The sequence below is a fragment of the Ursus arctos genome, unplaced genomic scaffold (genome assembly GCF_023065955.2).
Source record: "Ursus arctos isolate Adak ecotype North America unplaced genomic scaffold, UrsArc2.0 scaffold_5, whole genome shotgun sequence".
Classification (NCBI taxonomy): domain Eukaryota; kingdom Metazoa; phylum Chordata; class Mammalia; order Carnivora; family Ursidae; genus Ursus; species Ursus arctos.
The window spans coordinates 2897414-2913323 of NW_026623067.1; the positions used below are offsets into that span (position 1 = coordinate 2897414).

Consider the following 15910-nt stretch of genomic DNA (forward strand, 5'->3'; position numbering starts at 1 on the left):
TTAAGCACGCTCCCCGCGGATGCGGCGCGCCAGCTGGATGTCCTTCGGCATGATGGTGACGCGCTTGGCGTGGATGGCACACAGGTTGGTGTCCTCGAAGAGCCCCACCAGGTACGCCTCGCACGCTTCTTGCAGCGCCATCACGGCCGAGCTCTGGAAGCGCAGGTCGGTCTTGAAGTCCTGCGCGATCTCACGCACCAGCCTCTGGAACGGCAGCTTGCGGATCAGCAGCTCGGTGGACTTCTGGTAGCGCCGGATCTCGCGCAGGGCCACGGTGCCGGGCCGGTAGCGGTGCGGCTTCTTGACGCCGCCGGTGGCCGGTGCGCTCTTGCGGGCCACTTTAGTGGCCAGCTGCTTGCGCGGCGCTTTGCCTCCCGTAGACTTCCGCGCGGTCTGCTTGGTACGTGCCATGGCTTCGGTGTTACAGAAGAAACTGACGCCGCCTTCGCTGCCAGTCGCCTCGGGTTAGCGCCGCTGGCAGTTCCCGCTTTTATAGAGGCTGCAGCTTTCCCATTGGCCGGCCGCCGGGTGGCGTGATGGCAGGCTGCACTCTGATTGGTCCGCCGCACGCTCCACTCGGCCGCCTGCCCCTGATCTGCGCACCGCGAGCGTGCGACCGCCAGTCGGGTAGAGATCTGATCCCTCTCACACGTGCTTGTTTCCGTGTGGGCGCAGGTCAGGGTTGGGTCACCTGGCCGTGGGCTGTCGGGCCGTCGGGTCAGGGTCCTGCGGGTCAGGGTGTGGTCACCTGGCCGAGGGCATCGCCACTCCCCACACAGCTCCCCTCTTTCCCCCTCAGCACTCCTCTTGGCTGCAGGAAGAACCTTCTAGAAGGCCGCATTCTGCGCTGGGCCTTTCCGTGGTGACAATGTTGAATTTTCCCAGCCGGCGGTGAGAGGCCCAAGACAAGGCCGGGCACAGACCCTCGGCGCCACCATCCTTCCCTCGTGGATGATTAGCGAGCTGCCCGTCCCCATAGCGGGACCCCACCAAGACGCTGCCGTGCCCAGATTGGGTCCAGCAGCTGTGCTTCCCTGGGCCTGACCTCTGGCCCCTCCTGGGGACTGGCCCCCAGGTCCGTCGTTCCCCCGCAGCACCTGCTGCTCTAGCCCATTCCCTCCTCCCCATGAGAGAGGGTCCCTCATTGCCTGACCCTTGAGGCCTTTGCAGACCCCATGGTTATGGCTCAAGGCTGGGCCACATGTGTCATCCCAAAACATGCAAGGTCCACGCAAGGGTTATTTTGAGCTAAAGGTGCTTGGAAACCGGCAGATTCAAGGGGAGAGCTCAAACGCCTCTTTTTCCTCCTGAAAACAGAGCTAAGATCCGCATGTGAAAGGCGACGGGTCTACACCTGGAGAAAAAACGTTTTTCTCATCATGGAGGGGACGTGAAGACCAAAGGGGACTCTGCACACACAGCCCTTGTTGACAGAACTCTTATCTTCCTTTGGTCCGCAGAGTATCTCAGCCGCTTTCCCACCGTCGCCTCTCTTTGTTCAACCTAGTGTGAAAGCATTTAGGTTTTGCCCCTTCTGTGGGTCTTCATTTCCTCATGAAGGTTCTTCTGTCCCAATAAAACTTAAGGGCTGGGGGCACCTGGGTGGCTTGGTTGGTTAGGCATAGACTCTTCACTCCGGCTCAGGTCATGGTCCCAGGGTCAGGGGATTGAGCTGCTCGTGTGACTCTGCCCTCAGAGCGGGTCCACTTGAGATTCTCCCTCTCCCTCCGCCCTTCCCCCACCCCCACACTTGCTCCCTCTCTAAAATAAATAAAATCTTAAAAAAATAACTTAAGTGCTTCTCTCTTGTTAATCTGTTTTTTTGTTTTTTTTTTAGAGCCCCTACTGGGACCTAAGATGAGTTGAAGAAAGAATTTTCCTTCCCTGTTGCAATGGTACTCTCCCATGCCTCGTAATAGTCCTTTCAGATGAAAGTCTCTCCTTACTAAATCTGGACTTTTTTTTACTTGGTCATGATTGTCACACAGAATCTCTGCTGCCATCCCCGAGTTGGGTCAGGTTGGCTGGGCACCAGGGAGAAGAACCAAGGGACCAACCCAAGGTCACCTGGCATATATGGCTCGATCTGACGCAGTCTGACCGGGACTCCCCCATTAATCTTCCCAGGGCTGTCACTCATTCAGCGCAAGCAGCCTCCAAATCTCTGGGGGTTGCAAGCGCTAAAGGGGACGATGGTGGTTGGATGACGGATTTCTGGCACCGGCTGTGACTTCCACAGGAGCACCCAGGAAGCAGCCCTTTGGGGCTCAACTCGGGCTGCACGGCTGAGGGTTCACTTTTCTGACCACAGGAGCTTTCGTTCTGTTATCATCGTGAAGGACATTCCAGAAAGTCACAGACTTTATCTTTTGTTTTTACTATTGTGCAAGGCTGTATGCCTTTAGTCTTATGGGAGCTGGGGAGGTTTTTTGTTTTTCTTTGTATTTGAAATGCTCCTTTTTGGTTATATGTTTTTTTAACAAAGCAGACATATGGAAAGAGAGCCCATGCTTTGAGTCATTTTGACCTTAGCCAATGTATAGCTTCCCTGGGAGCCCAGAAGCAGGGCCCACACCCTTGAAAAGCTGAGAAAAAAACCTCTTTTTAGTTGGTTCAGTTGACAGTTTTCATGATCTCAGGAACTGAGTTCCCTGTGATTCCTACTCCCTCAGAGGCGCCAAGACCCAGGGGAAAATCATCCCCTAAGAAAACTCCCCAAGATTAGAGAGGTCATCTCTCTGATGACAGCTTCAGATGTGAACAGAAGCCAAACAAAGTTTTGGCTTGTCTAGGACACGTGCATTTTATAGATCAGGTTGTGTGTGCTCTGTGCATACATTGGTGCCAATCACTGCGATGAGAACAAAGGCAAGAGAACACAGCTAAAGGAAATCCCCTTACAGCTTGCAGCCCACTGATAAATCCCGGAGGTGCGCAGAGCATGACATCTCAAGGAACTTGTGGCTGCCTTAATACTGATGTTTTCTTTCAGACAAAAAAACAACCTTCTCTTGAGAATAGCCAGACCTCTGGGGTCCTATGGACCTCACTTTCAGCCTACAGAACTTCCTTAGAAACTTACATTATCTCTACCCTCCCTCCACACGCTGAGAAGTATGTCATCAGTCACCCCTGATGAACACAGGCTGCTCTTTCTGCCCACGGGTCCTGTCCCTGTGCTTTAATATAAACACCCTTGTGCGCCAAAGACATCTCAAGAATTCTTCCTTGACCGTCGCATTCGGGGACTCTGCTCCAACTGTTCAGCGTCCATCCTGCGTCTGAGGGAAGCCCTCCCTAATCTAGAACATCCTTTCCTTGCTCTCACCACTCACCGTGCTTGCATGTGCAACTTGGGAAATACAGGGTTGTGTGTGGCACTTTGTTGTAGGTCCTTTGGGATTTGAGGTCACAGGTGGTTAACGTCATGCATCATTTCTGTGGGGTCGTATGGGAGCCATCAGGACTTTCAGGAGCTCACTCTACGGGTGAAGTGGGGTTCTTCCAGGGGCAGGTGGTCCTGGATACACAGTGCATGACGACTCCCCCAGAGCTGAGAACTACAGCAGATACTCGGGCTTCCAGCTGTTAGGAGAACCCTTCCAATACCCCAGCTGATGCCAGGTTACTCTGGCCCCCTTTATGGGAAATTCCTGCTGACCATCTACAGGTCCTGCCTTCCCATTCTCTGGACCCCAAGCACAGTGAGCATTGAGTTCAAGTTGCCCAGAACCCCAGGAGGAGACGGCAACGGTGCGCCCCAGTCACCCACCGTCAACCGCCATTTGAGGGACCCGGGGGGCACCAAAGTGCCTCCAAAACTGCAGACCGGGCCTGGCGCTCCAGCCATCACGGAGTTCAGTACCAGGTCTGCTCCCTGTTTAGACCCATTTCATGAGCGGCTCTGCTTAGTTAGGGTTGTCTCCACCACGGTGATTCCCCTCAGCCTCCACAACAGGAAAAAACTCTGTCACGTGCTTCAATACATTTCCTTATAATGCTTTGTAACTTTCTCCTTTTTAGGAAGTTTTATTTTCTGTTTAGGTGACAGGTGGCAAGAATTTAATTCTTTTTTTTTGGCCTCATGAATCCCTCTGGCAGTTTGGTGAAGCTCAGAATATTTTAAAACATTTAAAAATGCATACAATGAAATGTCTCAGAATGTTTCTAAATGCATGGCATTTTTTAACTGCAAAGGAAATCAGTGATACTGAAGGAAATTGTCAAAATATATGCAAAAGTAGTCATATAATTACATGTATAATATAGAGAGTTGTATGTATATAAATGTGCATCTTTATTACTGCAGTAAATGCAAAGTTCTACTAGGGAAGGACTTGCGACTGCTGTCATTTCAAAGTGCCTGTGGACATGAAGGACCTTTAGAGATCTCTGTACTTCGAGGATCCCACCTGCCGTCCTCTCCTCACACATCGGTTACATGTCTATTTAAACTTCTTTTTACGGTATTGGCCTAGAGTTTGAAATATACATTTATACCCAATCTAAGTCCACTTTGCTTTGTATTTATGTAATTTTTTATTCTTAAACATATTTTATTTGTTTATTCATTTATTTAGAGAGAGTGCGAGCAGGGTAGTAGCAGAGGGAGAGGGAGAGAGAGAATCTCAAGCAGACAACACATTGAGTGTGGAGCCCGACACGGGACTCGATCCCAAGACCCTGGGATAACGACCTGAGCTGAAGGCAGATGCTTCACCGACTGAGCCACCCAGATGCCCCACAATGGCGTATATTACTCCCTTGGTGATTGTCACACAGTCCTTGGATATTCTGGTTTTTTAAAATAAAATATTATTCCATTTTCTTTCTGCGTTTCAGTTTGGTAGGTTTCTACTGGCCTTTCTTCAAGCTCACCGATTCTCCTGTGGGGCGTAGCCAGGTGGCTGAGCCCTTCAGAAGCAGACATGAAGTCTGCCTTGGTGATCCTGACCTCTAGCACTTCCTTTCACAGCTCTCTTGGCATTTCTATCCCACGGCGTACATGGCCTGTCTGTCTACTTTATCCACTGGAGTTCTTAGCATATTATCAGTTGTTTTAAATTCCCAGTCTGATAATTCCAACACCTGTGTTGATCTGCATCCAGTCCTGATGGCCATTTATCTTTTCAGACTGACTTTTCCTTGCCTTTGGGCATGTCCGGTAATTTCTGGTTGAAAGCCAGACATGATGCTCACGCTGGGTGATAAGAACCAGAGCGAGTTAGGCTTGAGTGGGAAGATGTGTGGTGGTCTGGATGTGGGGTTGGGCTGTGCTTAGTGTACATGGTAGCTGCAGGCCCCAGAAACTTCTAAGACCCCTGGGGTCCTTGTTGTGTGCCCTTTGGGCTTCCCGAAGAGCTCTGTCCCAGGCAGAGTGGCTCTTTGGCTCTCCCCGCTGTGGCACATTGGCAGGATGCTGTTGGGGTGTTGGTAGGGTGTGGGCAGGGGGAGCATGCCACTCTGATTAAGTCTCCATCTCTTCTCGGACCCGTGTCACTGAGCTGTGACCTTTACAGGTGCTTCATAGCTGATTTGCTGGCGTTTGCACAGGGCCTGAGGTGGGTGGGATGGGCTAGGTTGCAGCGCACAGCTCCTAATTCTGCTCATCATAGGGAAACTCAGGGAACACACGGACACCTAGATAAATAAGGAAATGCAGAACGCACCTGGTGTAGGTTAATTTTGTGTGTTGACTGCTCTGTAAGGCACCCAGATTGCACACAGTTCTGGGTGTGTCTGTGAGGTGTTTCTGGATGAGATTCCCTTGTGAATGGGTGGACTCAGGAGAGCAGATGGCTCACCCCAGTGTGGGTGGGCTGGTTCCACCCAGGCCGAGGGCCTGGAGAGAACCAAAGCTGGAGGAAGGAGGAGTTTGCTCCTTCAGTCCGGCCGATGAGCTAGGGTGTCCATCTTCTTGCTGCTCCTCGTTCTCAGGCTTTCAGACTCAGAGTGAATCATATATATAATTATATATGTGTAATACATGTCTCTTACTCATGGAAGGATTAATAAAGAGGACATATCTGTATATGTTATTAATTCTATTTGTAGGGAGCACCCGAACTGATACACACCTTTTCACATAAAAGTGACACTAAACGAAACAAAAGCTTCCTAAACACAGGGCTGCGGCATTTGAGAGCAGGCTGGATGAAATGAATGCAGCTTCTTCAGTAGGGGTGGGGGGTGAGCTGGACGGAGGGGCCAGGGCCCATTGGTGAAGTCAGGGAACTGGGTTGGATTGTATAGGTTACAGGCAGTCGAATCTCTGAGTATTTCCAGAGAGATGAATGCTTTTATGGATGACTGTAACGCAGGTTACCACCTGGCGCATTAATTACAACAGCTGTTCAGCCATTTCATCTCTCGAGGGGCAGACGAGCTGGCCAGGCACACTGTCTGGGGCCACCAAGGCTGTCACCAAGTACACCAGCTCCAAGGGAGTTTTTGGAGCATTGGACCAAGTGTCAGAACCAGTGGGTCTCTCCAGAGACTCCTCCAGCTTTCATCCAGTTGCCAGCAGGAAACACAGCAACACAGCATATTGACTCAGAAAACAAGTTTATTTTGCTTATAGATACTGCTCCTCCCCTGCGATGGGCTGAATTGTATCCGTCCCCAGGTTCATATGCTGGAGAACTAAAGTCTGATACCTCTGAAGGTCACTGTGTTTGCAGACAGAATCTTTAGGCAGGTCATTAAGGTAAAGTGAGGTCATTAGAGTGAGCCCTAGTTTAATACGACTGGTATCCTCATCTGAAGGGAAAATTGAGGGAGGGGGCGCCTGGGTGGCTCAGTCGGTTGAGGATCTGACTCTTGATTTCGGCTCAGGTGGTGATCGGGAGCACATATGGCCCTCACAGCCCTAAAGGAACCAACCCTGTCAACACTTTGATTTTGAACTTCGTTTCCAGAACTGTGGGGCATTACATTCTTTTTTTTTTTTTAATATTTTATTTATTTATTTGAGAGAGAGCGCACGTGTGAGCCAAGAGGGGGAGGCAGATTCCACAATGAGTGGGAGTCCATCCCAGGACCCTGACATGATGACCTGAGCCAAAGGTAGATGCTTAACCATCTGAGCCACCCAGACACCCTTTAAACCTTTTCTACCAATCTCTCAATGAGCTTTATGTTTTCATGAAAATAATCCTACTTTCCCCCAAGATTATCCTTGCTTATTTTATTTATGACAACAAGTGTCATTTTCCCCATCCGATTTTTTACTGACTCATTTGGAGATAGGAAAGATAATTTAGTTTCCGAGTGAGCTCTTTCAATTGTATTTGTTTCTTCAGGGCAGTGGTTCTCAAACGCTAACATGCATGTGGACACTCATGAGCTTCGCAGAGCCGGTGGCTGGGCCTCATCCCCTTTGTGACTCAGTGGGTCTGGGGTGACCAGAGTTTGCACTCCTAACGAGCCCCCAGGTAACTTGATGCTGGCTCAGGACCACACTCTGGAAACACTCCTCTAGGACTTCCAGGTATTAAACACCCGCAGGTACGCTGACGTGTATATAGTTTCCCTAAGAAAACTAACAAATAAACAAGCAACCCACAAAACCACCCCAAACCCTCTTTGTCTACAATCTCTGATATTCCAGAATAAAGACAGTACTCAGAAGGTGATACGTTTCACCGTTATATATCATGCTGGGGCTTCATCACAATAAGCCTTGAATTTACTATGAACACCGAGAGACCTAGTTACAGATTTCATATCCCCTGGTTGAAAAGCTCCTACGCTCCTGGGAAACCCGGCTTCGCTCTGGCCCAGGCAGTAAACCAGCTGCAGCGCTGTTTGAAGGGCTTCTGGAAGCATCTGTATTCTGATTGGCTGACTTCCCCAGCAATTTTATCCAGTCAGAAAGCCTAGCTGCCTCCTATATTTAAATATGCTCTTTGATCCAATCACATGCTGCCTATTCCCAAGCCCTTATTTGCATGCAGGGCATATAAATAGGACTGCGGGTGCCGTCCGCACTGTCCCGGAGCTGCGCTGTCGTCTCTGCAAGTGCGTTTCTGCAGCCGGCAAGGCTTAACGGTAGGATGTGGCTGATAGTCAGAAGGATGGAAACGCCCAGATCTCCAGGTTCACCAGTCGCGAGTGGGCTGCTTCTTTCTACAGGAAATTACGAGACCCACTCTATTAAACCCAAACCCTCCCGCTGCTTTTAAAACAGACTTCATACTGGTTTTCTATTGCCTCCATAACAAATTACCTCCAAGACAGCAGCTTAAAGCAAAGCCCATTTATTCTGCGGTTCTGCGGGTCGGAAGTCCAGGCTCAGCTAGGCCCCTGCTGCAAATTCAAGGTGTCTTCATGGTTGTTTTCCTGTCCGAGGGCTCTGGATAACCACTCCCCCTCCAAATCCAGGCTCACTGAGGCTAGGCTGCTGGCCGTTCCTCGCGACTGCTGGCTGTGGGCTCTTCTCCCTGCCCCTGCCCACATTCCTTCTCTTGCTAGCCCCGTGGTTCCCTCCAGCAGGGGTGGGTCCCATCCCCCCTCCTGCTTCCAATGTGTCTGAGTTCTGTGCTGCGTTCTGGGTTACTTCAGCTGAATAAAGCTGTCTGCTGTCAAGCCGCTTGTGATGAGATTGGGAAATCTAGGATGATCTTCTCTTCAGATCTGTAGCATTAATGACAGCTGCAAGTCCTGCAGGGGCAGGGGAAGGGGTTGCAGTCTGCCTACTAAAGACATGTCTGGTCAGATGTTCCCTTAGGATCTGTGTAGTCGTCCATTATTCAAACCAGTGAGGTTATGTAAAAAACGGAGCTCCTTCCTCCATGGGTGGACCCGTAAGTGCAAGGCGGGTTCACATCCTCGCGTGGACATCCACAGATGGCTCAGCCAAGCAGCATGTAACAAAGCGGGAAGGTGTGTTTGTTTTGTTTTAGAAAAATTACCTGATGAAAAAGGGGTGTGTCGGAGAACCCTAACACAGAACGTGTGTTATCTCTGAGTTTTTCCTGGGTGGGAATATTTGCCTGCCTGAATGAATGATTATACAATCATGGGGGATGCATGGGGGATGCATGGGAAGTTGGAGTGAGCAGACGTTACGGTTGCACGGATACGAAATGCATTCACAGCAGAATATGCCAGCTCTCAGTGGAAAGAGATGAGAGGAATGTCAGTGTCACCCTCCTAGTGTGTATGTTACACACAAATGTGGCCATGGCTTTGGTGAGGACCATAGGATCAGGGTCATGCTAAATAAGGCGACCCCAAAGTCTTTGTGGTTCAGACTCAAGAACAAAAACACAGTTGACCCTGGAACAACACAGGGCTCCCCTGAGCCCTTGAAAATCCATGTATAACTTTTGATTCCCCCAAGACTTAACTACTAATAATAGCCCGCTATTGACAGGAAGCCTTACGGATAACATCAACAGTTGATTAACGCGTATTTTGTGTGTTATATGCGTTATATACAGGAATCTTACAGTAAAGTGAACTACAGAAAAGAAAATGTTATTAAGAAAATCGTAAGGAAGAGAAAATACATTTGCAGAGTTGTACTATATTTTAAAAACAAAAACTGTATAAATGGACCTGCACAGTTCAAACCCGTATTGTTCAAGGGTCAACTGTAATGTGTTAAATAACTGGGTTTTTTCCTTTAAAACCTGGGAAATTTCAAACATATATACAGGTAGACAAAATAGTAAAATGGACTAGATTTCAGCAATTATCAGCCAAAGACCAATTTTGACTTCTATTTCTACCTTTCTCTTGCTCAGATTAATTTGAAACCTAAAATCCAAAATATTCTATCATTTCATGCATGAATTTCTAGGTCACCCAGTTGACTGAAAGATTTTTATTTAATAATTCAGGAATATAATTAATCACACTCCTCAACAAACGGCAGATGCTGTCTTCCAAGTGTTTATCAGTAACAAACCTTCTCAACAGTATACTACACAGAGCTTATAAGCATTAATAAAGGAAAATTTTCAACTTCTAATGTGTGTGGGCCCTGCTCCTGGGCTCCCAGGAAAGCTATATTTAAACATTTACCAAGGTGAAAGTGATTTGGTAAAACCTCAAAGCATGGGCTCTATTTCTGTACCTCTGCCTCTAAAAACAAAAACAAAAAACACCCCACAAAAAACAAACAAACAAAAAACCTCCCTGGTTCCCATATTAAAGGCATACAGCCTTGCACATACTAAAAAATAAGATAAAGGCTGTGACTTTCTGAATGTCCTGCACTGTGATCTCTCTCTCCTGGGTCTCCTGCCTGCCCGTGGATGTCAGACTTGCCAGCCCCACAGTCATGGGAGCCAATGCCTTAAAATACATCTCTCTCTGTATATCCTATTGCTTCTGCTTCTCTGGAGAATCCCCGCTGAGAAAACCTGGAATCACGACTCTCTTTTGTCTTTCACCCCTAGTTGTAAATAGGCCAAGGTCTTTTCTGAGCTTATTATTATTATTGTGATGATTACTATTTTGGTAATACTTTGTCCCCGGCAACTAATAACACCTACTCAGGCTCTATGTTAAAATGGACGGAGGGGCACCTGGGTGGCACAGCGGTTAAGCGTCTGCCTTTGGCTCAGGGCGTGATCCCGGCGTTATGGGATTGAGCCCCACATCAGGCTCCTCCGCTATGAGCCTACTTCTTCCTCTCCCACTCCCCCTGCTTGTGTTCACTCTCTCGCTGGCTGTCTCTATCTCTGTCGAATAAATAAATAAAATCTTAAAAAAAAAAAAAAGGACGGAGGTCTCACTACGTAAGGAGACATGCAGAATTCCTGCCACAGGATGTAGGGACCACTTTGGCCGTTCATCGTTTCTTCTGTGATAATGCTGCCTAGAAAGAGCCCCCAAACCTTGGTGACCTTTGGCAGCCAGCTGCTGGGCACCGGGGTTGCTGGCTCCAAGTTGCCATTCTGACTCCCATCTTCTCTCTCTGGGCTCCAGGAGCAGCTTCTCTCTGGGACATGCAGGTCTCCCATGCAGGACAGGAGCGAAAGGGTCATGGTAGCTTGCTGCCACCTGCAGCCCTTGTCCAGAAATGGGGCACAGTCCTTCCTGCCATCAGCCAGTGGGGCCCATGGTGTGTTAGTTTCCTGGAGCTGTCCTAACAAGCTACCACAAACTGGGGGCTTACAACAGGGGGTTAACCAACCCCATGCCCCTCACCCAATGCCTCGGCTGGAGGCCAGAAGTCCAGATCAAGGTGTCACAAGGCCATGCTCCCCCCAGAGGATCTGGGGGCAAATCCTTCCTGCCTCTTCCAGCTCCTGGGGGCTCCAGGTGTCCCTCAGCTTGTAGCTACGTTACTCCAATCTCTGGATCCATGTTCACCTTTCCCCCACTGTGTGTCCACACTCCCTCGCCTTTCTTCTATCAAAAGATATGTGATTGCATTTAGGCCCAGGATAATCCAGGAGAAGCTCCTCCTCGAAGATCCTTGATTTCCTCCTATTTCCCACACGGGGTAATAGTCACAAGTTCTGGGACGAGAAGAATAGTTTGTTCAGTGGTGGTTTTTGGAACCAGCCACATGAAGCCACACCCAAGGTTAGCGGAGCAGGGCAGTTCTCCCCTGGGGTGAGGCGTGGGGCTTGGGATGGGGGAACATTTGCTGAATTCAAAGCAGCACAGGGAGATTTAGTGCAGGGCAAACCCACTTCCTGTCAGGAGCAGAAACCAAGTAAACAACACCTTGGTGACCTTTCTTAAATTTGTATTGCTAAATGGAGTGACTCTTGTGGAGAAAATATACACATATCCCAGCTGGCTCTGCCAAAGGGAAAGGCCTCTTGAGAGTCATGTGGAAGAAAGGAACGTTCTTATCATCGCAAAGATCTGTCGAAAGAACTGTCTCCGCAGGAGGGACACAGATGTCACCATGAGGAGACAACAGTGACCAAGAGAGACCTAATAGAAGCAGCACTGACTACCCTCCCCCTGCTCCACCCCGCCCCACGGCCAACGTGAGGTCTGCACCCAGCTAGCTTTTCACTGAATGGGCAATACTAATTTTCATCAGGAGCAAATCTCCTTGGAGTGTGGTTGCATCCACAACCTGAGTGCAAAAACCAAAAGCAAAATAGCTGAATTCGTGTTTTGAGTAAACAAACAAACCAAAAAAACCCACCTAAATCCAATCTGTGTTTGTCAACGTCACTAAGCAATTCTCCCGGCCTCAGAGGACATTGCATGTCCCACAAATTTACGTCAGTTGTGACCCTATCTACCTGGAGACAGCGTCAGACCCCACAGGCTCAGGGCTCAGTCCCCCAAGACCACCCCCACCCCCAGAGCCCACGCCAATGGCAAGTCCAGGTTCATGGTTAACTAGAACGTTCAGTTTCCGCAAAGATTACAACCGTGACTACGGAAGGACGTAAATAAGATTATGTTGCATTTTTATTGATTTCGGTAAACAGGAAAGCGCTGACATATATGGGTATTTGGTTCTTAAGCATATGTCTATCTGAAACGTTCAGATGTGGACATGCGCGTATCCCCATAAGCAGCAAAGAGGGAAACAAAGCGTGGACAGAGATCCGATGCCCTCCTAGGAGAGGGGAGGAGGGGAGAGACGCAGCTGGGACGGGGCGAGGGGAAAGCCGGGAGCTAAGGGGTGCTGACGGTGCTCCAGCCCTGTGCGCACCGGAGCAACGGACTCAGTGAGCCGTTCCCGGACAGACAGAACGATGCCTTTCAGGAAGAACGCACGTAGCGCCTACATCTAAGGAATGCGCGCCCCTGCGAGAAATCAGTGCCGTCCAGGGTGCAGAAGCCGGTCAGCATCCGAGATTCGGGGCCCAGGGGAGCAGCGGCGAGGCGCGGCGCCCGCCGGGCCCACGATGGCAGTCAGTACCCAAGGCCACCGGGGCGAATTCGCCTCCAATGCGGTCAGGTCGAGAGCTTTTGAAATGACCAACCGGGAAACGTGCCCGAGCGTAAATAAGGGCCGCAAATGCTTCGGTGCTTTACCCAGGGAGTCGCGAGGACAGCCCGCAGGAGCCGCCTCCGAACCCACCGCCGCCCTCGGCGTGCCAGCGCGCCAGCAGCCACCCGCGACCGTCCCCTGCGCCCCCGCTTGCGGGCGCCATGGAATCCCCGGGCTTCTGCACCCCCCGCATCTCCGTGCTCCCCTTCACCCCTGCATCCCGGTATCTCTGCCCCCCTGCATCCCTGCGTCCTTTGCGCCCTTGTATTCCCGCCCCGCTGCATCCCCTCGCTCCTGCCTCCCTGCCAACCTCCACCGCGGCTCCCCAGAGCTCCACCATCCTCAGGGGTTCGCCAAGCCTCCCTATCGCCCGCTGCCTTCCCGGACCAAGGATGCCAAGACCCAGGGTTGCCGCGACGCGCCGCCAGGCCGGAGGCCCTAGGCGGACTAGTGCGCCACCCCGCCCGGCGCGTCCCAGACACGCCTGGGGACGCCCAGCGCATGCGCTGCATCCTCCGGGAGCGGCCCCGAGATGGCGACCCCGGCTTCAGAAGACGTCATCAAGCCCACGTCCCTTTTTCCGTTTCAGCAAAAACAGCTGCGCGCGCTCTCCCCGACCGCCTCAGAAGAGGCCGCAACCGCTCCGCTCCGTCGCATCTCGGAGCCTGCGGGAGGGTGGCCCTCATTCCTGAGTCCTTCGTTTTCTTTTCTTGGTGACTTCTTCCCAAGCAGACCCTGCATGTATGCAGCCCCTGGACAGTTTCCGAGCAGTAATGCCTTCAAGGGCTTAGGAACCAGGTAGCTAAGGCTACTTCTGCCAGACACGCCCGTGGCGTGTGAAGATGGCCGTGTCTCACACACACAGATGTGCACCCGGCGTCCGGCACACCTGTAGGGGCGCTCACCGCGCCGCGCCACTCCGCGTACACAGGTGTCCTTGGGAATCGGGGCACCCAGGGTTTCTCCTGCCATTGGGGGGCGGGGGTTGGGGGGCTGAGAGTCCCACACACTCTCCAGTGTAATGAGGGGAGGAAACAGCAGTTCCATGGTGAGTGCTGTCGGACACTGGTGGCTAATGTGTTCGCGCGGAAGGGCTCGCAGGCCATCAGAGCGCTCAAACCGGGTGGTTTATTAAATCCATTGCAAACTCCCAGCAGAAGCAAGGTGGAAGAGGTGGTGTCAGTGGGGAGGAGAGCTGCCCCTCCCGATCCCAGGCACAGCTGTCCCAAGTCCCGGGCTTCCTGCTGCCTCAACCTTCCCGCTGATGGTGGGGCCACGGGCGGGGGGGGGGGCGGGTGCTGGGCCCATGCACACAGGTGTGGTGTCCCTGCCACTCCGTGACAGGCTCACCTGTGGAGAGTCCCAGAGGTGGCTGACTGAGACCTAACAGAAATTGAGTGCCTCAAGGGTGATTGCTTGGTGCCCACTGCATACTTATTGATCCTGAATATTTAGTGCCTCCTCTATACTTAACACGAATAGTGCCCAGATACCTCACATTTAACTACCTTGTGTCTTGGTTGTCTTGTATTTTTAAGCCCCACTCTCTCTCCTCACTTTTATCTATACTCCCATCTTAGGAAATTCATCCATTCCCCTCCCCTACCCCAGCTGCCCATTTTTTTTTTTTTTCTTGTCTTCTCCAGCAGGATGGAATATTCTAAGACAATAGAACAGGTGCTCCCTCCAGGAGGCTGCAGCCAGGGTGAGGGAATGAGGGTGCAGCGAGTGAGGGGCCTGGCCGGTGCAACAGCCAGGAGTGCCTCTTCACTGTGGAGTGTCGTCAGTTCTTTGCATGTTCCTGTCTAGTGCCTGATCCAGCTTGACCTTCTCATCTCAAGACTTTTTAATTACACCTGCAAAGACCCTTTCTCCAAATAAGATCACACTCACAAGTTCTGGGTGTTAGAATGGGGTCATATGTATTTTTGCGGGGAGAGCACTACAGGTGGGATCCAGGACTAGGGTGTCTCCACAGAGAGGCCCTGCCTCCTGACATTCCCCATGTGCTGATGGTCTCCAGGTAGGCATACCTGGCTGCGGGGGTGACAAGGAGGTGCCGCCATGGGGGTGTGCCTCTGATGCAGGGTGCAGGCTGGCCGCCAGGAGAGGGGGGAGCTCCCAGGTAGGAGGGTGGGAGCCTGCATCTCCAGGAAGATAGCTGCCATGGATGACGGTTGGGCCCCACCGATGCCCTGGCTTGAATGAACGCAGGGAAGGAGGATGCTTCTGGTTGAGCCACAGAACCCGTGGTGGACGGCAGTGTGGCTCTTGCTGCTCCTAACACCAATGGTGGAGGTGTCTCCATACTGGGGACCCAGCAGGCCTCAAGATTTGTGACCCCCAGTGTGCGGCATGAGTCACAGGGTGCAGGCTGGGCCTCAGGGGTCCTGGGGACTCTTTGTCTTCAGGGAACCATGTGAGGAAGCCGAACCATCCTTGGAGAGAGACTATGCATAAGAAGACACAAGACACCCAGCCATGCAAAGGAGGCAGTGCCTTCCCAGCCGACTTCACACTGCCTACTGACCTACCAGATTAACCGCCCCCCCCCCCCGACCCTCAAGGGGCTGGGACAGTTTGGGCTGCTCCGTCATCCCTCAGGAGAAAACTGGCAAGACAGGACTCAAGTAGGGCTGTCCTGGGGCTGGGGCAAGCTGTGGACAGGGCAGTGGGTAAGGAAGGGTGTCCTGGAGGACCGAAGGCAGTATTGGCAGGAGGGGTGGTCACGGGCTCCATGGTCTGGGGAAGGAGAGAGGTGCCAGGACCGGTCTCCCCAGAGAGCTGCCTGGGACCCAGCCACCCACGTGGAGGGGAGTGGGCACAGGGGAGGATGCAATTTTAAAGCTTTTGCTTGGCGGGCATGGGAGAAAGCAAAGCCTCGGTGAGGCTTGGTGGGCAGTGTGTGGAAACAGACCCTCCTGGGAGCACGAGGTCAATTCTGATGACCAGGCCTGGGACCTCCATGCAAGAGAGCAGAACAGCTCT

At 51.6% G+C, this 15910-nt stretch overlaps 1 protein-coding gene across 1 annotated transcript; it reads right to left on the reverse strand.

The window, feature by feature from the left end:
- Window positions 1-411, reverse strand: H3-4 (H3.4 histone, cluster member). Its single transcript, XM_026488571.1, has one exon. It carries the CDS (start codon window positions 409-411, stop codon window positions 1-3), a length of 411 nt encoding a protein of 136 aa, XP_026344356.1.
- Between the last annotated feature and the right edge of the window lie 15499 nt (window positions 412-15910).

Coding starts and splice junctions, on each gene's coding strand:
- H3-4 (XM_026488571.1), bottom strand. CDS start 411: ATGGCACGTACCAAGCAGACCGCGCGGAAGTCTACGGGAGGCAAAGCG.